The sequence below is a fragment of the Dermacentor andersoni genome, chromosome 1 (genome assembly GCF_023375885.2).
Source record: "Dermacentor andersoni chromosome 1, qqDerAnde1_hic_scaffold, whole genome shotgun sequence".
In the NCBI taxonomy this organism is placed as follows: domain Eukaryota; kingdom Metazoa; phylum Arthropoda; class Arachnida; order Ixodida; family Ixodidae; genus Dermacentor; species Dermacentor andersoni.
Window position 1 is genome coordinate 356,897,724 of NC_092814.1, and position 25,285 is coordinate 356,923,008.

Sequence of the window (25,285 nt, forward strand, 5' to 3'; positions counted from 1 at the left end):
TAAATTCTCGCTATCCTGTCCACAGATGTCAGACCTTGCAAGTCACTGTGCAAGACTGTGCAAGACCTTGCAAGACCTAGCAACACAATGTCGTCTGCATAAAATAAACCTGGAAGCTACTGCTCTACTACTGCACCCGCCTGTTTGTATGAGAGATTAAACCCGATATTACTTCCTTCCAGCGCCCTCTCCATCCTCACCATGTACATCATAAACAGCAGCGGGGATAAAGGGCACCCCTGCCTCAGTCCCTTGTTGATATGAAGTTTCTCCTCGCTCCTCTTCCCTTCCCATTCAGCGCAAATGGTACTTTCTAGGTAAATCTCTCTCAAAAGCTGTAGACAATCGTCACCTAAGCCTTCCTCTTCCAGAATATCCCACAAAATGTTGCGGTCTACGTTATCACACGCTCCTGTAACGTCTAAAAAGGCCACATGTAACGGTCTGCTTTCTACTCTTGATATTTCAATACACTAAGTAAAAACAAATAAGTTATCATCCAAACACCCACCTGTTCTGAAGCCTTTCTGAAGTTCTCCCAAAATGCAATTGTTATTGCCCACGCTTGAAGGTTTAATTTGATTGCCTGCATTGCTAGCCTGTATATTACCGATGTAATGGTCAACGGTCTATACGAGTTCATTTTATCTTTCTCGCCCTTACCTTTATAAATTAAATTCATTCTACTTTGGCGCCAACTGTCTGGTATTAGTCTATCTTTTAAAGTTTTTTCCACTGCTTTCACCAGAGCTTCCTTACTTTTTGGCCCTAGTTCATTGATCAGCCTAACAGGAACCTCGTCTAGCCCTGTGGCTGTGCGCTTAGGAATTTTCTCTTCTGATTTCTTCTAGTTGAAGTTTGTTAACACGAGATCCTTTTCCAGCCGGTTCCCTTTCATGCTATTATTTTCTTCAAATACAACCTCGTTATTGCCTTGGAAAGATTCGGCTGTTATTTTTCTGATGTAATTTAATGCCGCTTCCCCTTCCAGTTTGTTTCCATCTTCGTTGAGGATATGTTGTCTTGTTGTCTTCCTACCTGATAATTTTATGTGGTTCCAAGATATTCTAGGCACGGCCTCCTTTTTCCCACGTATTTCTTACAACCAACATTCACCTTCACTTTTATCTTTGCTTGCACCAGTATTTGAACCATAGACTTTTTCTCCCGGTATATTCCCCATTTAGTGGCCGCATCATCCTGCGGCAACCGCGCCTTCTTTGCCTGCCTGTGCACCCGGGATGCTTTCTATTGTTCGGTGATCGCTTCTCGTATCTCCGTGTTCCACCAGCTTTTACAGCGAAGCTGCATACCTCTACCTTCCGAAGAAATTTTCGTGTCGTTGGCATGGTAAACAAAAAACTCATACGTGGGCCGACCCCGAAGATAGTGCAATGCAGGGCCGACCCGCGGCGGAGGTGCAGTTCGCCATTAAGGGGCCACATACACAGCTTCGCTGGTCATCCTTCTTCATAGAGTGGACGGGCACTGAGTTTTTTCGGTTTCTTTTTTCCTTTCCAACGAACATGTTTCTCTTTCCGTATGTCTGTCGTTATTACACTTAGAAGCTCACTATATTCCCACTCATTACTTGGCCATTTGCCAAGTTCTTCCTGGACTCTTGTGCCTTGAACTTGAACTTCATTTTTGTTTGTTTATATATTTTTTTACTTGATACTGAGTGACCATGCTTTCAAAATTTATTTTGATTCGTTTTTCGTTTGCTTGTTTCTAATACCCCAGGCTTAAGTGTGGCGCATCATGTCTTACAACATTTCCTTATTTTCCACATGTAAAATAACGAAGTACTTATTAACGGAGAAAATATCTTTCTGCGTTAATAAGTATTTTTAGTAATTTTCATCATTTATAACACCTTAGTTCATACACTGCAAGTGAAGTGGTAACGTGCTTTCGACTGATACAATTGCTAAATCTATATATCGCTAAGTAAAAAAAAATGATTCTCAGTGTTTGAATTTCAGTCGGCCGGATGGTAAACCATTTTGAAAAGAAAAATGAGGAAGGAGCAAAAAGAAAAAAAGATGCATCCATACGAGCCTGCCAGGATTCGAACCTGGAATCTTCTGATCCGTAGTCAGACGCGTTATCCGTTGCGCCACATGCCCCGACCGAGGGCAAGCTGGTAAGCGGCGCTGTCAACCGTTCTATTAACGGGCAGTGTTTCCGCAAGTGATCCATCGCGGTGAGGAGGAGGAGGAGGAGGAGGAGGAACGAACTTTTATTGTGCGAAACGGCGAGAATCTGTTAGTTCTTCGCTCTCCCAGTCTAGAAAGCCGTTGGCTGCGGCAGGTGACCAGTCCAGGATACTTCGTCAATCCTCGTTTTCTTGATAGCTTGTGGCGATTCTGACGCTTCACCTTGAGTGCTTTTCTTGCGGTGTGGGCACACCAACACCACGTGTTGGAGGGTGTCCGGTGTATCACAGAATCGGCATAAGTATAAGAATTGTAGGCACGGGGTGAATCCGGTGCATGATAATTCCATGGACATATGCAACCGTTTGTAGTCCGCGGAGGGTGGTGGTTTCTTCCTTGCTAATTCTGGATATTGTAGTGGATATTGTCTTCTTTAGAATGTTTCGAATGGGTAGTGTCGCAATATTGCGGCGTACTTGATGGGAATGCCCTCCACCCTCGTCGCTTCCCGGAGCCCATGCGGCAGGAAATCACGGCTGCAAGCTTATGCTGTCGGGCGACGGTGATAACTTTTTCTTGGCGTTGTGTCCAATGCGACCAGCCTTTCGCCAGCTAGTGTAGCCAATCGGAATCCATTGAAAGTGATATGCCCGAAAGTAGTGGATCCTGCAGAATGCAGCGCCAGTGTGAATGCAGTCATTGTGTACTCGAGTATGAAGGAGGCATTGTGGTTGGTCCAAAAGGCTCAATTCACCATCACAAAACGCCGCGGCGGCCGCATTCTGATGCGGGCGGAATTCAAGCACGCTCGTATGCTTAGATTTAAATGCATCTTGAGGAACCACACGTGGTCAAAATTATTCCGGAGTGCCCCACAAGGGCGCGCCTCATAATCATGTGGTGGTGGTGGTACTGGCACACAAAACCACAGAATGTAATTACATTATTTACTTTCATTCTCTCGATGTCCAATGTAAGAGTTTTGAAGCACATAAACACCCGGCCCTTCCCGCAGCTAAGGCCTATTACTCTAAAAAAATAAGAAATTGTTCCCCTGTCTATTTGAGACTGTCATGTCTTAGTTTGCGCCCGTTTCATTCCGTCATAAATGAAGCTCCGTGCACGAATTCGAACAGGTAGCCCTTCACGAACACTGACAGCGCCATTTTCTGCTCACAGCTCACAGACTCTAATGTTCGTGCTCGCCTTAGTGTGGTATCTGCGAATTTATCTATTCATAGCGAATTGCACGGATGAAACTGTGGTCAAATGCAAAGAAAAAAGACGCGGAAGTCGTCGCAGGTCGCCGCGCACAGCAGAACGGACGCCCATGTTCGAGTGCGGCTGATATCAGGCATAACCGAGCAGGAAACGGAGGAGACCGAATGCCCGACGCCTCCGCCACGCATGTGGGACCCGCTGTCTCCCGATCACGTCCCGGTCATTTTGGCAACGACGACACACCTGCTGTCTTCGCCCGCATCACCACGGTAGGGGCTCCGTGTGCGCGCCTTCGAAGGGGCCCGAATAGATCTGTACAGCTTTCCGCAGCGTAGAAAGTTGTTCGGCTCCTTGCACGGCTATGCCTTTCTTAGCCGCAGTGGGGTCTGACGTGCGGGGAAGGCATAGGAGTATAGGTACGCCTCTTTCGCCGGCGTTGATCGAAACAGGACAGGGACTCGTTCTGGCTGCGAAAACCAGTTTTGCGCGCGTATTAGCGGTTCGCTGACCTCGCATAAAACAAGCGCCACCAAAACGGTTAGATGCACGTCGATCGAGGACATCTGGACCGGACCGCATTGCGTTGCGTAGGTGGCTGCACTTCCATAGTGAGTCTGCTTACGCAGGGATTACCGGTCGGCAGGCATTGTCGAGATTGCTCTTCTCCCTCCTCCTCCCCAGGCGTTCCTCATGGCGCCAGTGTTAAAGAAATGGCACTATAGAGGGAGAAATGTGGTTTGTGGACGAGAGTTTCTTGGTTGGAAAAGTGCCTTGCACGGCAGCCAACTTTGATTTCGAAAACGATTTAATGCACCCTTTTCTGCCAATGGAAAAATAAGTGGCGTCTTCTTTAATCATACGCAGCATTAAAAAAAAAAAAAAACTGGCAGTTTCGCCCGAATGCGAAGGATTCACATTGACGTTCAGCAACGCGCTCGAGCTCCTCGCAAGGGGTTCTAACTATACGCAGAGGCGACATGGGACCGGGCAGCACGCGAGGCAATGACTACTCCAACTGTAGGCGAGACGCGGTGGGGAACGCCAACAACGGCATTGCCGGCGTCGCAACAAATGCTTAATGTCCCGTGTACACCCCTCCCCTTCTCTCAGCAGGTTAACTGTAGAACTGTTGCACCCATTCGACCAGCGCCGGAGGTGATTTTATTACCAGTAGTGCCTTGTGGAGGGCAAATTCTAACTTTCAGTTTTTTCTTATCAATGATTTCATCGCGATTAATTGGTTGATATGACATGAGCAACAGGAAAGATATTGTCCTGCTGCATGCCTTTCCGTGAAGCACTGCATATGACGATCACCACCCTCGTTCGACCAAGATTTTCGGCACAGCATGCTGCTTCACGAGGCACCTGAGCGTGAAGCTACGTGCTCGTGAATTGGTGAATGTTGCTACGTCCTTCTATTTCCTGACCTGTTTCACTGCCGGTTCCTGCAGTGATTCATCGCTTCACTCATATATATATATATATATATATATATATATATATATATATATATATATATATATATATATATATATATATATATATATATATATATATATGTATATGTATATGACAGCTGGACACCCTGGGACACCCTAAATATATATATATATATACGGTGTCCCAGGGTGTCCCAGCGTGCAGATTATTCAGTAGTCGATGGTTTCTGCATATTGTTTAGTGTGAATATTTCTTGATTCCGCATGAACATGTATTTCTCTCTGTCTGGAAAGTCTAGCAAGTTTCATGACGCGTCGCCCATTGAGAGAGGGCACGCTGATAGCCCTTACTGTGACCGCAGCAAAGCTTTTGAGGTACTGAGCCACTCACTGCTTGTTATCAAGCTTACGCACTTCGATGTTGAATCTTCAGTTGTCAATATCTTGCGTAGTTATCTTCTTTATATATGATCTTCTTTTATCTTCTCTATGTATAGCCCGTGCAAGACGGGCTGTGTGGCGACGATGGTTACGATATGGCGCCAGAGCGGCGCGCGTCTTCTGTACGAAAACAAAGCACGCTACTCACAGCGTTCTCTTTCTAATAAAAACCGTGTACCTATATAATCATAATACAAAACATTGACACGCGAAATGAAAACGTGTATAGATATGCGCTCAAATCTCGCATTATGGAGTGTCGTAATCGTCGGTTAACGTATTTTTGTCCTTTTCGAGAACTAATAAGCAAACGTGATGCGTGTCAGCGGCCTTCTCAGTTCTAGTCGGTAGAGAAAGGAATCATTCCCATCTAATTATTGAAATAATTGCACAGACGGGTCTCTCGGCAAGGTTTCTTCCTTTTTTTTCCTTCTTTTTTTTTGCGTGTTTGTAGGAGGGTGTGTCGGAGAGTGTCTTTCAAGGCAGTCGACGCTCGAATATTTAGCAAACTGTTTGTTGAACCAAATGAGCGTTCTTACCCGTGGTAATAACCCTACTGCATGACTAAACAAAGGCTAAAATAGAACGGCAAGGAGCATTTCAAGATATCATGTGGCGGACATTCAACGTGTCACCTCGTTTACAGAACAAGCTGGGCTCGTGAGAAAGCACTGACGGGAGTGCGGCAATATCCCTATGCGATGTACTATAGTTCCCATGATTAGCTCACTCTGGACATCAGGGTATTAGTGAGCACATGTAGAAAACGCAGCTTCGATTGTCGTCTGTTTTCCGTGCGCACGACCGCATGCTTGTGCTTGTAAAGGTCCGAGTAGGTAGGACTACCACGGTCAAGTATGGGCAGTTGGGCCAACAAACAACTTGCGAAATATACAGACACCCCGTACGGGCACTGAGCACATTCTTGTTTTAGCAACTGCTTCCTCATGTTGTTCAAAGCTGGTGCACATCATTTGTTCGCGAGAACTCTGTACTCCCCTTTTACAGAAGTGTTCAACAGTTTGAACGACGCACGTTTCGCCGTCCAAACTGTTCCAACACTTCTGTGAGAGTGGAGCGCAAAGTTATTGCTAATATATTTTACTAGTTGTTTAAGTCATTGCAAATGTGTGGAAAAGGTATATTGAAGCTAAAATACTTTCGGCCCCAGACTACCAGAATGAAGCATTGTTCCCATTTAATATAGCTTCACCTTTACTGTAGTCAGACCCTGCACACCCCACTACTAGATCTGCATGGGTTGGGTGGTGGTAAAGGCTATTGCATGGCAACAATGCATTCGTTCTCGGCGTTCATGTGTCGGGTGTGGGAGCACTGTGACAACAGGAATGATTTTGAGTAATTTTCGGAAAACCATCGCGCTCCCCTCCATCCCTGATTGTCTGACACGCGGTAGACACATACTGAGCACTTCTTTTATTTCGTAAACGAAGGAGTGATGACCTGAACCAAGGAGAGTGAAAAGCAGCATGAATAGAGCGAGTGGGCACGTATTTATCAATACGTGACAACATCTTATTTTTGAAAATTGCCCAGTTCACATCGACACTCCGACGTAACGATTCCGATATTGACAGTTTTCAGTGAAAATTTCAGGTAGAGCAATAATGGCGCCATAACCTGCTTTGGCCTAATTACAAATTATTTTTGTTGAAGACATTCGTTGCTTCGACTGAAGGGAACAAATATAGTGTATCACACGGTGGTCGCTTAACCCTTCTAAATAATAAACAGAAGGCACTAAGTCAGGATTATTAGGCATAAAATCCAAAGTACCTGTTACGATTTGTCTCACACATTATGTGCTGGATAAGATGGCTACTGGCTGTGGCTGTTGCCCCTTCTTAATGACCTCAAATAATATACTTCTTAAAAGTCATAAAAATACACAGGACAACAGCAGTAGAGGAGAAGCTGACACAACATTGTTTCTTACAGCAATGTAAACTAATATCTGACATAACAGACAAATTTTCTTTTTTTTTTATTAGACGAAAAATGCACCACACTTTTCAGTGCAGGAGCCGGGGGACGAGGGGGAACACTGGCAAGTGACACCAAAAAACAATATCCTTATTTCCTCTCCCCAAAGCCCATTATATACATGGCGCTTTCCGTGGAATGTAGCACCACCTTATGGCCATTTGCTGCAAGGCATACATGTGGTGACCTCTACATCCCTCGTTTCCACATTTTATGGGGCAGGTCCCTAGAATGCAAAACGATACAGAGTTCGGTGAGTTGGTACTGTAACATATTCTTGGGTTGTAGCGCGAAGTGACACAGACAGAGACTAGACGCAGACAGGACGAGCGCTCGTCCTGTCTGCTTCTAGTTTCTGTCTATGTCACTTCGCGCTGCAATCCAATAATAGGTCCCTAGAAGCTCAACCGTGGCGGTGGACTTTCACTATACGACTACCGCAAGTCTGTGTCAACATTTCCTGCGGCGTTACTTCTGGCTGCGTTGAATCGTCTCGAGGTGCAGGCTGCATGATCTCGGGAGGGGCAGGTGGAGGAGCTGCCAGTTGAGCTGGGGTCGCTCCCAATGAATGAAGTACCAGGTATCCACGATTACGCTGAAGGACGCTTCTGGAGGTTTGAACAAGGTGGGACCGTGGACGCTGAGCCTGTGAGAGTACTTCAGCATTGCAGCATGTATCGGTGATCGATACGTAGCCTCCGGGACTCAGGGGGGCCAGCAGACTTGAAGCATGATGGCGATTGTAGGTCATCGCTTGCCACACCTTGTTCCACGAGTCCTTTTTACTGAAACTCGCGTGGCATGGTAATGATGGCACTAGTTCATTCGGCAGTCTCGGGAGACTAATTCCCTTCCTAACGGGACTTGAGCCGTTGAAATGCTGTTGGGACTGGGCGATGTAGGGATCAGGGCCATTTAAGAGCACGTCCTTCACCGTGCGCACCACGCGCTCTGCTTCACCATTGCTGGAGGGGTACCTCCTGGTGCTGGTCTCGTGACAGTAGCCGCATGACCGCGCAAACTCTGCGAATTGGTTTGATGGAAATTTTGGTCGGCGTTCTGTCTGGACAATGTCTGGTTTGCCGAAATGCGCAAAGTAGCTCTTGATTGGCGAGATGGCTGTTGGTGCGGTGGTGGACCCTACAGAGACTACTTCGGGAAACCTGGAATAATAATCAACAATCAGGATGTAACCGCGCCCTTAAAGTTGAAACAGATCGATGCCAATATGCTGCCATGGCCTGTCGGGCATAACCGTTGGCAACATATGCTCAGAACACTGAACTCGAGTCTTGGCGCATATGGCACACAGGGTCAACATATGCTCAACATGCATCTTGCAGCTGGGCCAACAAACAGGCTCCCTGGCCCATTCTTGGCTGCGGCGCATTCCCCTATCTCCTTCGTGTAAGCGGGCGAAACTGCCCTGGCGTAAAGCTGAAGAAATGACAAGTCGTCAGTCCAGCCAAAGGATGCTGTCGCATATGCTCAATCTGACTCTAGCCTTCCAAAATTGAGCGATCTTCAGAAGCACCTTATTTTTGTCTGGTCATCTTTTCATGCAGTACGTCATGACCACAGAGCTGGCTCCATCTTGGGCTTGGTGTATGCGGACACCTTCTAGCCGTCTTGCTACAAGAGGCGGTAATTCCTTGAAGACTTCACTGACAAGCAACTCCAGAGTGTCTACCCTAACCGTCACAAAGGCCTGACGTAGGCAAGAGCTCGAGCCCTCGCCCAAGTCTTTGGCGAAGGCACATCGGACGCACCAGCCCTATACACCGACGTGGCCCGGTACCCATAGGCATAGTACCCTGTGCATAGTCGTACAAGATAACACACTCTGTGGGGGCTTCGGCCTCGATCATCCGTGTTGACAGTGGCGCGGTGCAGGAGGCCTCTGTCACCCTGGCCGTGATACACGCTTTCACCATACGGGAACCAGACCTATCAATCACAGCGGTCACTGATTGGAAAACCGCTTGCAGGACTTTGGCAAATTATTTGGCGACACCTTACACACAAAGTATCCTTACATCATTACAACCCACAGCGTTACACAGGGTGCGTGTCGCCTGGACACTCATACACGCCTCTCTCCATGGTAAAGAATGAATGAATGAAGCTTTATTTCCCATTGAACAAAGCAGGAAAGTGAGGAAAAAGCCGCAAAGAGACAGCTTGAGAATGCGCTAAAGCAGTAGACCGAGAGCTCGCTAACTGGGCGCCATTGAAAGAGCAATCTAAACCAGACGACGCACCGACAGAATCACTGAACTGCACTTAAACGCTAACACATTACATACTTAGCAGAAGACACTTCTCACCACAATACCATTTCCATAAAGGAGAAGATTCCGTCGCGTGGCGATAATTACAAACAAATTCATTCCCTTCTTTACCTACACCTCCTCCACTCCACACAATATCCCTCATACTATGGCCAGGGATGGAAGCGACCAATGAAGCTATGGAGCAGCTCTGGGAGCAGAGAATTTGGCGCATTGGAGCAGGTTTCGTGCAGGAATCGTTTCCTTTGGAGCAGAATGTATGCGTTTTGGAGCATACTAGGTAAGGCTGAACATTAGTGAAGTACAGACAAATCAAGTAAAGATGTTCTGTATTTGACTTTGCAGAACACTATTAGGTTACCGTGAATCAGTTCTGCGGAAGCAATCAAGATGGAAAAACGTTCACTAAAAGAAAAAAAAACTGTCACACGCTCGGCAAAGGAAACCCTGCTTCGTTCCTCAGAAATCACTATTAAATGACATACCGGACATGGCAACTAAATGTGGCCAAGAAAAAGAAACGAAGGCATTTACGCGAACAGCTCCCACTGCAGGTCGCTAGGCTTTTGTTAATACAAGCAACTAATATTTAAGCTTAATTAGCTAACATTTATTACCTCACTCATTGGACAAAGATATTAGATAATGCAAATCCTAGGTTGGCTTTAAATCCAATTATCGCTTACGTTTCTACATCCTCTACAGCTTTTTCACTGAGATCTCGCCGATTAAGTAAGTTCATAAAGTTAGCTAATCAGTATTTCTTGTTCATTGTACGCGAATACATCTGACTGTGACAACCATGAACGATACCCATCAACATACAGTGAAAGCTGTCCGCGTAATGTCCTCAGTTATTTTTTCAACTCTTGGTGACATTATTTTGCCATAGAAGATTGCCACAGAATAAATGCGAAGGTATTTTGTTGGTCATTGCATGTTTCCCAGTTTTCCAAATGGCTTGTCGAGAAGAAAATGAAACTGTGACATTTATGAAAGGAATAAATGGAAAAAAGTGTTTAGGGCTTTCCTACCAGCATCACCGACCAATATTTTGCGCAAGCTCGAATATTAGAGCTCCCTTAGGGTAACTTCAAAATGGTGACCATTGTTTTGAATAACAAACTTTCGGACTGGGTCTGTGCAAGTCGCGTCCTGAACACGATTGGCACCAACGCAATTTCAGTCGTTCACGTATTCTTCGACCTTTTACGGCCGTCATTTGGCCATAGACTTGAACCTGTTTTACATCTTCGGTTTTGCAGAGTATAGAGTTCCCTGAGTGAAAATTTGAGTGACGAGTACAATTGATGTTGCCTATTTTGGTCAAGAAGTTTCGAAAAAGCAAGCAGCTCATTTGTCAGCAAGCCGTACTACGATCCTGTGGTGCAGGGGCGAAATGTATTTTAGCGTTACACGCATGGTGTTAGCCTTAATCGATGCAGATTTACCAATAGGGAGCGCAAACCAGCCCTAACATATGTAACGACAGATCACACGACCTATTCCCTCAGCTGAAACTGCAGCGTTCTTTACCGACTGCCCCATTTAAATAGAGCCAGTTCAAATCATCTTTAGATGGTGCGAATATTACGCAAAAGCGTAAGACTTATTTAAAGCGTTCGTAATGCGTTGTATCCAAAGGAGTTTCGTTTTCCTGCGGCCAAGTTACAAGGCGCCTCCAAACACACCCACACTTCAAGGACGCCGACGTTGTAACGGATTGATTTAGCTCGGCTTGTGGGGCTAAATGCTAGCCAACACACGGCTGTACGGTTTGTCATTGAACACGAACATCCGAACAACATTTCTCGACTTCATTCGAAGTCAATGTTTAGGTGCACGCAAATTCGCGCAGCTCAGTGGTTTGCGCATGATGGAACAATTGGCGCAGCACTTCCATCCCTGTGTGGCCTACATTGTATCACTGCACATGAGAATGCCCGCACCCTCTGGGCTACCATCACATACCTTTATCCTCACCTTTCTCCCGAGATACTGCACTGACCAGCTCAGACCGGCCGGAGCAGCGAAGGCTTATACAGCGGGCACGTGGTGCGGCGCGAGACCCCCCCCCCCCCCCCAATGGGGCCCTTTCACTCTATACGAGGAAGGCGTGTCACCCCAAAAAGAATAAACCTTTGTCTCTCTCGCTCTCTCTCTGTGCCTCCACGCGCACTCTTCAGGAACACTGATGGGATGGCAGGCGCATATGGCTAAGTCGTTTTTCATCGTCGGTCCTCATTCTTTTCTTCTTACCTGCGTTCTCCCCTTACCTTTTACTCCAATGTGAAGTAGCAGGCCTGAGACATGATACTCCGGCCAAGCTCTTCGCTTTACCTCTCATTAAACATTCGCCTCTCAGTTTCTCTTTCCATACAAATGTACCGGTGACTCAACACATAAGAGTCAACGAGCGCTTAATTTGTGAAATCGAGGTTTTCATCCCCCTTCTCCCCTACTTTTGGTGAGTCTGCTATTTCAGTGTCTCAGTAAAATGAAAGGACATTGGAGGCATATTCAACTAGGCCAATCTCGAAAGTGCTGCAATGAAAACTGGGCCCATACTGGAGACGGTATAGCCTGCAGTCGTATAAGTTGCGTTGCGTGGTCACGCGGTGCTGTCAATTGGTGTGCTGATGTGGTAAAGTCACCCAATTCATAGATGTGCCACACGTTGTCCATGTTTCGTTATTCAGTGTACTGCATTATATCGAATTACCTGCTCTGTCTATATAAGCAGTATTCAACGAAATTGTACAACCAATTTCCAAGAAGGAAACTTTGACAATCATTATGAGTGGTTGCTACTGGAATTTTTATTTCATTCTTTCGTACGGGTATTTTGTTAAAAAAGATTCACACAATTATTTTGTTTTTTCTCAGTTGTCTTTTATTCTGCCAGCCACCTTGCGCTAGTTTCCGGCCCAACACACGTCTTGCTTTTCAGACCCTGGTAGCTGGCAGGGCGGCCCTGGCAGACCCTGGCAGACCCTGGCAGGGCGGCCTATACCCAGGCGGCTACCGGAAAAGTAATCAGAGAGGGCAAGAAAAGCAGACAAATGTTATTTAGCTGATAAGAAAACAGATTGAATGAACGCTTGCGACGAACAAGACACAGTGAGAAATTGGCCTGAAGCCGTTCACGATGATAGATGTGAGCGAATAACTGAGCCTTTCTACAAATCAATTCACCTTCCGAAATTAATGATGCGCTTGAAGGATAATATTGATTGCCGCGACAATATTTAGGTAGCTTTTGTTGCTTTATTGCGTAATTCCGTAGAAGACAGAACTCTTAGCCAGAAGATCTGCAGCCACCGATTCATATCATCTGCGTTGTCTCCAGCGGACGGCCTGGGTGGAGAAAGTGACTGACATCCTCCTCTCCCGCAGATGTCACGTGGGGAGAGGGTGGCGAGAGAAGAGGAGCGGCATCCACAGTTTCGCCCCAGCGCTATGGTGGGACAGCACGTACAGCGACTAACGCACCCCTTTGAGCCGTGCTCGTGCAATAATTGCACAAAATAGCGCGTCTCTGTTTACACAATGTATATATATATATTTTGCGGTAAGAGAGAGATCTCGCACTCCTCAAGCCGGCTGCACAAGAGCACACACATTTTGCGTAGCCGGTGATAGACCATGCACCACCGGACACGAAAACGGGCGAAAGCTATAGGGGCAAAGAAAGCCATTCAAGCACATAATTCACTTCTTAGTGCGATTACCAATTTTCACGCAATTTTTCTCTGCGACCCTTTTGCTATGTAACCGTCTTCCCAGACCGCTTCTCTAAAAAGAAAAAAAAAAGAAACTCGTTTGCTAGGCGGCATCGGACCTACGTCTCACGGGTACCTAAAGCATAGCAGCCCACCGTTTAACGAATTCCACCACGAATTCACTGAATAGGTACTGCTCTTCATTGACCCAATTTCTCGCCATCTTAGGTCACTGGAAGTGTGCCACTGGATATGCGGACAACTCGCAGCGTGGTACCGTTTTACAACGACAACTGTGTACCCGCGGTTTCGAAACGAAAAGCTGCTTGAAGCGTGGCAGTCTGCCTTGTGACTAAGCTAAACACAGCTACCATAAATGCAACGGGTCCGCCCCGTGAGCGTCATGTACGTGTTTTGCAACATGATTGCAACGCGTTTAATTCGGCCGTCGTGCCGTCATCGTCGTCTTTTTGCCAACGCTTTGACTAATGGAAATCTTCAATCGCACTTCCACCATTACGAGGAGCGATTTTCCATTTCTGTTGTCCACCCCGCTGCATGGTCTATCTATACTCGGTTACCTGCTCCCTAATTCTTCCAAATTACACCTTAAAGATTAATATGGTACGCCAGATAACAAGGGTGACCATTATGGCCATCACAGCGATGAGACCTACCAGGGTTGGCGACGTCTTCAATGACGCAGGCGGCGGACGCGCTGCAGCTCTTTGGGACCTTTGATGCCCTGTACCACCTCTCGGAGGCGATGTCGTAGCGCCTGACGATCTCTGTAGTTGTCACTTCTGATAGGGGATAAAGAAGTGCGGTGCAACAGATATTTGGCTAGGAAGGAAAAAAGGCTTAGGATTTATTTGTACATTCGATGTCGCTAATAAGGTGCTTTCGACAATACGTGGACCATCGCCTCGTAGCACACAGTCAGAACTGAATTAAAATTAAATTATTGGGTTTCACGTGCCAAAATCTCTTTTCTGAACAGTCATAACTACGGTGCGCGTCAAAGCATAGGCAGTGTTCCGCCGCAAACCCTCTAGTGCGTGATGCCATGTTGAAACGAAGGTCCAGGAACAAACTGTCGTGCACAACACGCACATTGACAACAACAAACTCAGCTTTCCCGCTACATCAGTTAAGTCAGTTCGCTACGTCCGCCTGTCCTTGCGGATCACTGGCAGATTTATCGTCGTGTTCATGCTCCTCTAACGGTGGGCTACCGATACGCGGTGGCGATGTGTCGATCTGACACAGCACGCCGGGAAGCTGCTGTTGTGTCTCAGAAATGGGTGCTTCTCAACGCTGGTCTGATGAGGAGCTCCGCCAGCGGCGTTGCGGGCGTCACCCATCGAGAGCGCTCGATTCGACACCGCCGAAAAAAAAAAAAACGGCGTTCGTCAGCTTGACGTATGCTGTGCGTTCCACCAGTGTATGCACCACGGTATGTTGGTGCGTCTGCGGATTGTGCATCGTACATTGCGCAACCTTGTTTCCTCTGCAAAAATTATCGAGTAGCGCCAAGCGCACAACGCTCTCACCTGTGGACATTCTTTTTATACCTCCACGCGGGACGCGCCCTCTGTTCTGTGCACGGCGACGACGATGGTGCCAGAGAAAACGCGCTTCGAGTTGCGATAAAATTGCCATCACGAAAATATATGCTTTGCTAGCCCTGTATAGCACCTGCACTCGCCACAATGACGCAACGATCTATAGTCCGGTATTATGTAGCCATCTTCGTTTTCGTAACCATTATTCTAAACGCGAACTCCCGTTCAACAAATACGAACACCGCGCACCACCATCACCGAGATTTTAACGTGTCCCCTTGCGCCAATTATTAAGTACAGGACACGTTAGGAACAGAGCTATGGGGCGCCTCTAGTGCGTGGCAGTAAGTCTGTGCGGATAGCCTTGTGCGCGCTGCAAGGGACTGCGGGTAGTGGCGCCTGCGCACCCATCTCGGAAGCCGCGGAAAGCAAGAGGCACCTAAAACCCCTTAAAACTTCGTAAAGTACCGCCACGCTTTGAAGAATGCCGCTTCCTCCTCGCGAGCTCTGGCCAAGGCCGACGCCGCGTCGCTATTGGTCTAATAGCATCACGTGGGCCCTCGCGTCGTGCATCAGCGCCATTTTTGCTCGAGAAGCGTCTACGCAGTGGCGAGGAGCACATGTTGGCGCCGTTGCTCCGTTCGAGCAGTGTAGGCGACGCCACGGTCGAGGAGGGAGCGTGAAAGAAAGGAGAACGAGGAGGAGTGAAGGCAGAGGAGGAGAGTGTCACTACTTTACGAAGTTTATGGGCTTTTAGAGGCGCCCGCAGTATAGCGCCACCTAGCAGTCGTCAGCAGCGGGGTTTACAGCGTAGCTGCACTTTCATCGTTCCCCTAGCAATGACAGCTCTTCGCTCTATCGAATGTCGGCCGATCAAGTGTGGTCGTCAAGGCGTCGTCGCCGGTTCCCCACCGCCGGTATCGTCGTCATACCATTCGTTGTCATTATAGGTTAATGTGCAGCGCATTGCAGGAGTTAAACACGAATGTTGTTGGGCAGTCGGAAAAATGAGTGCGTTCGCAGTAAATTATTTGAACTCGCTCAACCAGTTCTTCGGGGGAAACAGGATAGCACCCTGCCAAGTGAATCGTAAACAAAATAGAACAGCCCGACTCGCAAGTTGGAGCAAATGACGCTTGTTGTCGCCATGCCAAAGTCCATGGCTAACACGCGCCTCATAAATGAGCGACGCCTTAATACGGCAGTGAGTGCAGGCTTCTCTGCATAGTGCATCTTAATGCGAAAAATCCAACTGCGGCTAAAGCGGAAGATAATTCTCGACAAGCGAGATCGATGCTATATTCTAGAAATGCCATTATTTAGCTGTCACATGTTAAACTTCTTCAATGTATTTCCGTCAACCCATCACATGCAGCATGTGTATGACCTTGCGTCATGCTCCACGGTGCACATTCCTACATCTTTACATCGCAGCTGCCCATGACATCTTTAGAATACCGCACCAAATAATCTCGTTACCGACTTTTTCATCAAGTATACTAGCCGCCTGATTTATGCAAGCAGCCAATCCTTCCCCGCAATACATTTTCCGCAGACTCGAACGCAGTGTTCGGTCGGTGTTCCATCATTGTCAGACATCATGCCCGTCAAACGAATGCAATCGCCTCCACGCATCAATTGCACCTATTCTAGATGACCATGCAGTCTTGGATGTCATACCTAGCTGAATAGTAAGGAAATAATCGTCGTTATATATTTTATGTTGTATTTGTAGACTCCTGTTCATTATAGAACTTTTTGTTCTCTCAAATCGAATATTCAACAAGCAGCAACTGCAAAATGATTTTACTCCCTAATTCATAATAACCTCTCCCCCCTCTAATTTAATTTTACATTGAGGGTAACTGTAATAAATAAATAAATAAATAAATACCCCGAAGTTGCTTAGTGACAATGTGGCGTTGAGCTGAGGAGCTTCAAGTGGCGGTTTGAATTCCGGCTACGGCGCCCGCAATTCATTGCGGGCCAAAAACGCTCGTTTACAAATTTTAGGTACACCTTATGGGGCACCATGTGGGCAAAACGAGTCCGAAGTTCCTGCCTACTGTCTGCCTCCTAATAAGATTTTGGTTTATGGTGCGTAACACCCCTGAAATCAAGAGAACTCCCAAGCCATGCTTTTCAGCATGGCACGACAAATAAATCAATGACATTACTGCTGCTTTTTGTATCGTACATAGAGACGATCCCACGGGCTCAAACGCGGACACCTGTGAATTTTCGTAGGGGGCATATTAGGATATTCACACACACTGGTTGGCAACACTGCGCGCGATCTCAACAGACCCGTTGGCCGGTCTTACGTGTGACACCCCCTATGGTGTAGATGCAACCTTCAAGCAGGACGGCGGCGAAGTTGCTCATGGCCTCAGGCAAGCCGGGTAACTGTGAGAACCTCGCTGTCCTCACGTCGAACTTCTCCACTGAAAAACGGTGAATAAAAAGTGCCAATAGGAACGAGTCAGAATGCTTGGCTCGGCTTCAGGGTCGAGAAAAATAAGAATAAATCGACATAGCGTAAAGACGGTACAGCGCAGAGCTCGAGTTTCTTTACGCCCTTTGCGATAAACAGAATTACAAAAATTATGCAGGTCTCCTGCATTGCTGGAAGCGGCGCAAGATAACTTTCGCATCTATTCCGCCGATGCGGCCGACCGGAGTGCCGGTGCTCCATGCCACCCCTCCTCCTCCCTCAGTGCACGAGGTGTCTCCACTTTAAGGCCCAACAACAAGGAACAAGTTCCCGACGATTTTCGGCGTTAAGCGGTGGACGTCTGCCGGCTTTCATGCTGTACCAGACATTTCGTGCGTCGACGATGTGATCTGGCATGGGCAGACTTCGGCGTCGAGCGAGCGTCGCCGCCCTCGTCACATTAGAGAGTTACAGCTTAGCGAGCCAGCGTAGGCGCCACTGCGCAAGTTGTTCCGCGCATGCGCACTGGCGCCTACGCTGGCCCGCTGAGCTGTAACTCTCGATTGTTCGTGGTTAAGCCGGCCGATGCAAAATCTTTGGGAAACGTGATCCTTGCGGTTGAGGCGGCTTAATTACGTCATCGCATGCGCCAACCAATCGTCGCCGCTACGCGTCCTCTCCTCACTCTGACGTATTACTGGCGTCAACCAATGGCCGAACGAAACTCTCGTTTCTCTCGCCTCCTTCCTCTGGGCGCAGCCCTTTTCCCCCATCGTCACTGCTCGCAACCTCCCCTCCATCACCGCCGACCACAACAACTGAACCCGCAGGAGAGCCCTAACCTCAATCAGAAGTCAGCACTCTCAAGTGAAATCGTCAGTTGACGCTTATCTGTTGTACCGAGATTTGTCTGTGATATGATACAGTTTATTAAAAAGGCACATTCAGGCTCCTATCATACAGATATTCAGTTCGGGTCTCAATATTGTTTGCACCTAATAGGACACCAAAATACAGCTATATTGAAAAATTAGGCCTCTCTAAAAAGCAATTCACCATTCGTAGCGCGAGCACAACTTTCGTAATCGAGGAAATAGCAACAAAGGAAAATTGAAGTGGCGCAATCTATTTTTGACTCTGGTACACCTCATGTGACGCCAGCGCTGGCTGATTCACTTAAGGCTCGTTCACACTACTACAAAAATTCGGCGAGCGAAGCGAATTCGTTCGCCGGAAAAAAGAGAGCGTGTTCTCATCTGTTGACGCGTGCAACGGAGGATCCGCCGCCGCTTCAAGCCTTTCCGCGACGACAGTGACATCTCGAGGCAGTTTCTTTTTTGGTTTCGTGACTTCGCGAACGAGACGAGAGTTCACGTGTGTGCCTCTCGTTCGCGGGCTTTTGTTGCCTCTGCTTGTATTCCGCCGTTTCCACGAAGAAGGCCGGTCGCTCAGACATGCTGGCTGCCATATTGAGATTAGACGGGTTGTGACGTCAAAAGGCAACTTCCGGCGGCGGCGAAAGCGGGAAAAATGGGTCCTGGACCGATTACCTTCACCGCGCCGCTTTCCGCCCTCCTCGGCGTCAAAAGCGGCCGAATCCGCTTCGCTCGCCGGATATTTCGTGTAGTGTGAACGGGCCTTGAGTGGCACAGGAGTGAGGTCATATGGGGATTACGTCACTTGAAGCGGGCGATTCAAACCGAGGAGCAGCAAGGGACCAACGGTGGCTATTTTCTATGCAAAAAAGTCGCATATCGGCACACAAAAAACTATGATAGACTTCTAGAGAAATAATCTATCGGTATAATTCGGCCTAATCGGTTGACCTATATTCGAAGATTATGGGGGCGAAATGCGAAAACACCCGTGTACTTAGATTTAGGTGCACGTTAAAGAACCCCAGGTGGTCGAAATTTCCGGAGCCCTCCACTACGGCGTGCCTCATAATCAGAAAGTGGTTTTGGCACGTAAAACCCCACAATTTTTATATTCGAAGATTCAGCTTTCGCGACAGTTAAAAACTGACACTCTTAACAGCAAGAGGACGATCGCTAAACTAGACATGACTGAAATATATAATAGGGGTGGTGACGCCATCTGGATCTTCACGCAATACTTAATTCTGTAAATACCAATTGAATGGAGAAAAGACAAAAAGCTTGAGTATCCCGTTATAGAGGTCCTGCAGCACATATATTAAAAGGTGAGAGACTTGCCCGATAATAAAGCCTATCAAACTTAGTCATAACGTTTAATCAAGCCTGGCCTATAGCCGTCGTGTTTATTGATTAGTCAGAATGTACGGCCAAAATACGCAGCGATTACGTCCCTAAAGGAAAACGCAAACAATCTTTCTAGACAATTGCGTGCGCTCAAAAGTATTCCGCGGGAGTAACTTGTGGCTCGGTTTGTTTATGAGGGCATAGTATAGGCGACTGGACGGGTTCATTAAACATATTCCCAAAAGTATTTCAGAGCACCTTTATTATGGTCGGCGAAGGAATACCGGAGACGTGCGGATTGGCCAGAAAGGACCCGGAAATTTTGCCGCCCCTGTTGCTCGTCTTAACTTAAATAAAAATAAATGTGTCCTAATTCACGGTAACTTGTTCTAAATGATAATATTATGATGGAAAAATAACGGTATGCCAAACATTTACATCGATGGGACTAAGATTAGCGGTAGGAAACAACATTAAAACAACGAGCCTCATGGAATGTAGCCGCACCATGCCGAATGTCTGCGAAAGTGGGTGCATTTTGCCCAGAGCGAATTTTCAATAACATCGATGCTGCGTTGACACATGACGAAAACGATGCTTAGCGCGGTAACGATTTAGAACAAATAAAAGCATACTGGAACAGCGAGTGTGGGTGCCGTCAAAGCCGCCCATGATGTACAGCGTCTCATTGTCGGCGACCACCATGAGGCCACGTCGGGGCGAGGAGATGGCTTGCAGCCGGGTCCAAACATCGGTCGACGGGTCGTAGCACTCGACGGTGTCGAGAATAGCGCGACCCGTGAAGCCTCCCACGCTGCAGGTGAGAATATGGTAATGGTAATAATCATCATCATCATAGTTAAGCATACACTATGATTAGAAATCTCCCCTACGGATCTCTATCTCTTCTATACGTGAATATTGAGGATACTACTCCTTTAAAGGTGAGTGAGGAAAGGACACCACGCCCCACTAAAGGGTCCCTAAAACGGCTCAGGCAAATTTCGTAGACGTGTAGGGTACTTCGTCCGTTGTTTCATTCGCCGCCGTCGTTGTAATCATGTATAAACAACTCGCCCACCAGCACGGGCTCGGTACAGCTACAACAAAACCATCGCGCCACAATTTAAGTGAAGCGTCTCATATTAAGATAGCTACGCACGATTACAAGTTAGCCTGCTGCCTAGCCATGCGTTTTCTCCTCAACTCGTTCGCCGAGTGATCGGGGCTAGGCTCCGCCTTCACTGGCTCTGCGTCATGACGCGACGACGTCTTGTCTAGTTCCGGTTGTCCTGGAGCAACCGCGCGAAGCCTCTCCAACCTCTCCGCGAGCCGCCTGGCCGTCGATCCCCAGCGAGAGCTTTCCAAGCAGCGTGCGTTGCGAGTGTTCTGTCGCAGTGTAGAGCGTGTCCCCATTCCAATAACCACAGGCGAGCTGGGCGTTTTGTTAAATACCCTCTGTACTACTACCGCTGTGATGAGCGAGCTTTAGCGTAGACGCAGTAGACGTACGTGAGCGGCCTTATCGGCCTGCACGGCCCAGCCACTTGATGGCACAGAGCTTAAGCAGCCAGACACAGCACTGGTATTAGTGTAACCAAGTACTAAACATTTTAAACATCTAAGAAGACAATGTGTTCGTGGTTACGCTCCTGTCCCACATGTACACCAGCAGCCAACGTAGAATACACTTGGTTACTGCTATAGAGTAGTAGTAGACTTCAGTTACTGCTACATTAGGTCTGTTGGTTGAACTCTCTGGCACCAGGTGAACGTGAACGGCACGGTGCATGCCGTTCACGTTTGCGCCTCCGCACATTTCGTAACACGCCCAGTCCGACACGCTAACCTCTATAGCAGTAGTAAACCTCCGGCGTGGCGTGACAGCCGCAAACGCGTAGATGCTGGCGTTGATCGGATACTGACAGCCCCATGCGTCGCAGCCACTCCGCTCGCATGTGGCCTTGCAGAGGAGCACTGCGCCGCACCTTGACATGTTAGCGTTCGCAATATTTACAGACCACAACGTAGCAAGGGCGATCCATGGAGCTCGCGAAAAGAAAGGGAGAGACAAACACTCATCGCACAGATCGCGTCAAAAGCAAGCCCAAGCGTAGTAACACAAGCAAACAACACTTGCTGTGTGCCGGAGGTGCATGAGTGTCGTGATAGAATGTCGTTATGTATTTTCTTTCTGTTATGTTTATTGCGACAGCAGATATATAGACACTCCTGCCGCATTTCTGCTGTCGTCGTCGGCGTCACCGTGATGTTCCGTATAAGTCCAAGGGCGATAACACCGTCGCCGCTCGTCGTATGCTGTACGTGCGAGGGAAAGCAGACGAGGGGGGGGGGGGGGGGAATCCGACGATCGTGGCTCAATCTGGCACGCACGAAGGAAGAAAGCGGAGAGAACAAGTAGCAACTGCACACTTCGCGACCGGGCGCGCCATTTAGGGGCGATTTACGCTCGAGCCGCCCATCGCCGCCAGCCGCACCGCACGCGGGCGGTTTGTGAAAAGCGGGCGGTCGTCGCGATAGGCCGCAAAATTGCATTTACGCTGAAACCGCATGGTGCCGTGCGGTTCGCATGCGCCCTCTGGTTGTCCAAAACAGGCAACCAGCGACTGGCAACATGCAACAGCGAGTTGTCAGCCTCATGTGCTCGCGACCAACTAAACTTCACGCCGGGCCAGGATTTTGTTATTACGTTTGTTCTTTTATTAGTTATTGTTTTTATCAGCTCGAGCGGTTCACATGTGCCGGCATCCGCACTCCGATTTGGGGATGCGACGTCTGTTGAAAGCTGGCAACCGTTCGGCCGTGTGCAGAGCAAAGCTGTTCGAAGTCGGCAACTATCGCAAACAGCAGACGACACTGGCATCTTTTTGTCGATGTAGGTTGAAGCTTCCACGCCATGGCGAAAATGCGACTATTGCACTGTCACGTTCTGTGCTGCATGTGTGGCGTTGACTTGGTGACCCACCTTTGGAACACTGTGCAGTCATCTTGCCTGTGCCGCTTCTTTGTTTGTTTATTGCTACTGCATAACGTTGAGACAACCTACATCGCTTTGTACTCGGTTGTGTCCGGCGCGATGGCACATTTTTTGTAGCTGTGCTAGCGAAAGCTTGTGTTGTGTACAAGCGACGCACCACCGCTCCTCGGCTGGAAGAAGCACCAGCGCGGAAGAAACAGGAAGCGACCCCGCCCTGAGTCGAGTTCCAAGAATTCTCAGTCACCCCCAGCATCTCGGCCACCGGACAGGGACCGAGAGTTTGCCCCCCTTGAACACATGCGGCTCTCGTCTGCGTCTTTTGTAGAGAATAAACTCAGTCTGTTTTCTGCCACCAACCGATGTGGATTCCTTTCACGGACGGGGCCAGACCCTGTACGTAACAGCTTGCAAGAACGCGCCTACACGAACACACAGGTGTATCTAAGCCAATGACCAAGGGATCTGTCGCAGCAACAGCGTAGCAGGCTGAAGCGCAGCAGCGTTATCTATTATCATAATCTTATACAGATGGTTCTATTATCGCGAAATACAGCTGTGTTGATTGACAAGTCACTTCATCACACGTACACGAAACGTAACATCGATGCATTAGAAAGAATTCAGCGAAAAGCTGTACGCTTTATATTTTCTAAATACCGTCCAACTGACTCACCCTCAAAGTTAATGAAAATGAATAATATACAAACACTAAAATTGCGAAGGAAAATTCAAAGGATTAAGTTCCTCTATCTGCTTCAGAATAATCAGCTATCTATTAATCCCCAGCAATACATACAACCACTAACAGGGCGATTTACAAGGCACCGGCATGCCAAGTCATTAACTCCGTATTTTGCCAGGACCAACACCTTTAAGTATTCCTTGTTTCCTCGCCCAATAACCGAATGGAATAACTTGCCCATATCACTTCTTATTAACACTGAAAGCATTGAATGCGTTGACACCTGACCATGCGACAGCTGAAAAATGTAGTTTGCTTTTATATCTTGTTTTGTTGCAGTGTTTCTGAAATTGTTATTTTTTATTTTCCTGCAATCATTCCAATGTAATTCTTATTTCTGTTTTGCTACTCACATACTCTTGCATTTCCTTATTATTTTTTCCTGTACTTCTGCCCCTCCTGCAAGGGCCACTACAAGGCCTGCAGTATATTCTAAATAAATAACTAAATGCGCCCATTGGGATGGAATGACTGAAAACTCGAGGGAGCGGCGCCGCTGCAATCGGAAGCGCTGCACATACTTAAAATGTTATAATAAATTATACGCTTTTCTCGGACCGCTTAAATGCGTCACCTAATTATTAGAAGGACCTAACCTAACGACTCAGTACGTTTGTACACAATCGTCAAAATCATTTCTTGGTCCCTTTCAGCCAAATGCCAAGTAAATGTAGTAAAGAATAATTGCCCGAAGCCGTAAAGAGAGCAGCCACGGAGATAATTAACAGCCCGTTCCTTAGCAGATAGCATGCAGGCACCTCTAGCGGTGTGCCGCGCAAGTACATGATAACCCGCATAGGACGTCAATCCTAGAAGTGAGAAAACGTACATGCTAATAACATGACGGCTTAAGAAATAAAAAAATAAGCAAGCTGAGAAATAAAAATAATCAGAGGACCAAGGAGAATTTAAGTCCGAACATCACTTCAATTTCAGCGCAACGACACCCCAGCAACCTTCCAGCCATCGCTTAGCCCCCACACCGAATTTATTTATCTTCCCCTGGCTACCCTCGAAGCCCAAATCCTTGAGCAGGCTAACTGCTCCCACATTTACCGCTAGATGTATACTGTGACAGTTTAAAACAACATGATCAGCGTCTGTGGCACTTTCGCACGCTGTGCGCGAAACGCAGAAGGAATGACGACAATAAACTGAAGGAGAGATAGGCGAAATTCTAGGTAGCCCTTTATATAGAAAAACCGAATTAGATTGAGTGATTTCACGCTACGCAGATGTAACAATCATCATCACAACAGTCATCCATTGGTGTAGTCTATTAGGAAATTTGAAACGAGCGCCGTTCGATAGCATAGGCAAGTGTCACACAGCTTGCACCGAGTCATAAATTGATCAATCGATTCAGTGATTCTATGAGTGAGTCTTCACTCCCCACAAAGTGATTGTGAAGAAAGGGAATTCGAAAACGACCTCACATGTAGATACGTCCTGCAGCTACGGCGGCGCTGGCGTCACTGCGGACGTCGTTCATGCTGGCCACCATGGACCACTGGTTTCTCTCCACGTCGTACCGCTCCACCGTGTCGGTACAGTTCCGGCCGTCAGAACCTCCCATGGCGTAAATGTGACCCTGGGAAGACATGACAGCCCGTGAAACGACTGCCAACAGCTGGGAAATCTCCCACAAGCTCAACATGCTAAATAATAATAGCTGATGAAGCTAAAGAATTGCTAGAAAGCCGTAAGACAAGCAAGTACACCGATAATCAAAAGCCCCGTAGCAGATGACAGGCACCCCTAAGGGTGAGTCGCGAAACTACAAAATAAGCCGGAGGTGACGTAGCATACACTATGCGAGGGAAGTAGAGAGAAGCCCCGATGGTTCACTTAAGGCACAGTCTGGGTTCTACGTCACTTCTGGCGAGATGCAGCTGGGGGGGGGGGGGGGGGGGGGTGTTTACAGTTTCAGTATGAAAGACACGTTTTTGATGCATCCCTTCATATTTCGCCTATATAATAACGGACTGCGCCTTTCCTGCCTTCTCTGTAACTAATACATTATCAATAGAACTAATTTTTATTC

General features: G+C 47.6%; 1 protein-coding gene and 1 non-coding gene across 2 annotated transcripts; both read right to left on the bottom strand.

Moving 5' to 3' along the window:
• Nucleotides 1-2,056: 2,056 nt before the first annotated feature.
• TRNAR-ACG (transfer RNA arginine (anticodon ACG)) lies at nt 2,057-2,129 on the bottom strand. The gene has a single exon. It is a non-coding gene; the product is annotated as a tRNA-Arg (tRNA).
• A 10,382-nt stretch (nt 2,130-12,511) lies between these two features.
• On the bottom strand, nt 12,512-24,830 carry LOC140215379 (uncharacterized). Its single transcript, XM_072285967.1, has 5 exons — nt 24,678-24,830; nt 20,137-20,315; nt 17,170-17,289; nt 13,958-14,083; nt 12,512-12,579 (listed from the first exon to the last, which is right to left on the bottom strand). The coding sequence occupies exons 1-5, from the start codon at nt 24,815-24,817 to the stop codon at nt 12,566-12,568; spliced, it is 579 nt and encodes a 192-aa protein (XP_072142068.1). The 5' UTR covers nt 24,818-24,830; the 3' UTR covers nt 12,512-12,565.
• Nucleotides 24,831-25,285: the final 455 nt, after the last annotated feature.

Coding starts and splice junctions, on each gene's coding strand:
- LOC140215379 (XM_072285967.1), bottom strand. CDS start 24,817: ATGGGAGGTTCTGACGGCCGGAACTGTACCGACACGGTGGAGCGGTAC. Junction 17,290..20,136: donor CACCCACACTCGCTGTTCCA/GTATGCTTTTAT, acceptor ACCGTTTTTCAG/TGGAGAAGTTCGACGTGAGG. Junction 14,084..17,169: donor CACCATAGGGGGTGTCACAC/GTAAGACCGGCC, acceptor ATCCCCTATCAG/AAGTGACAACTACAGAGATC.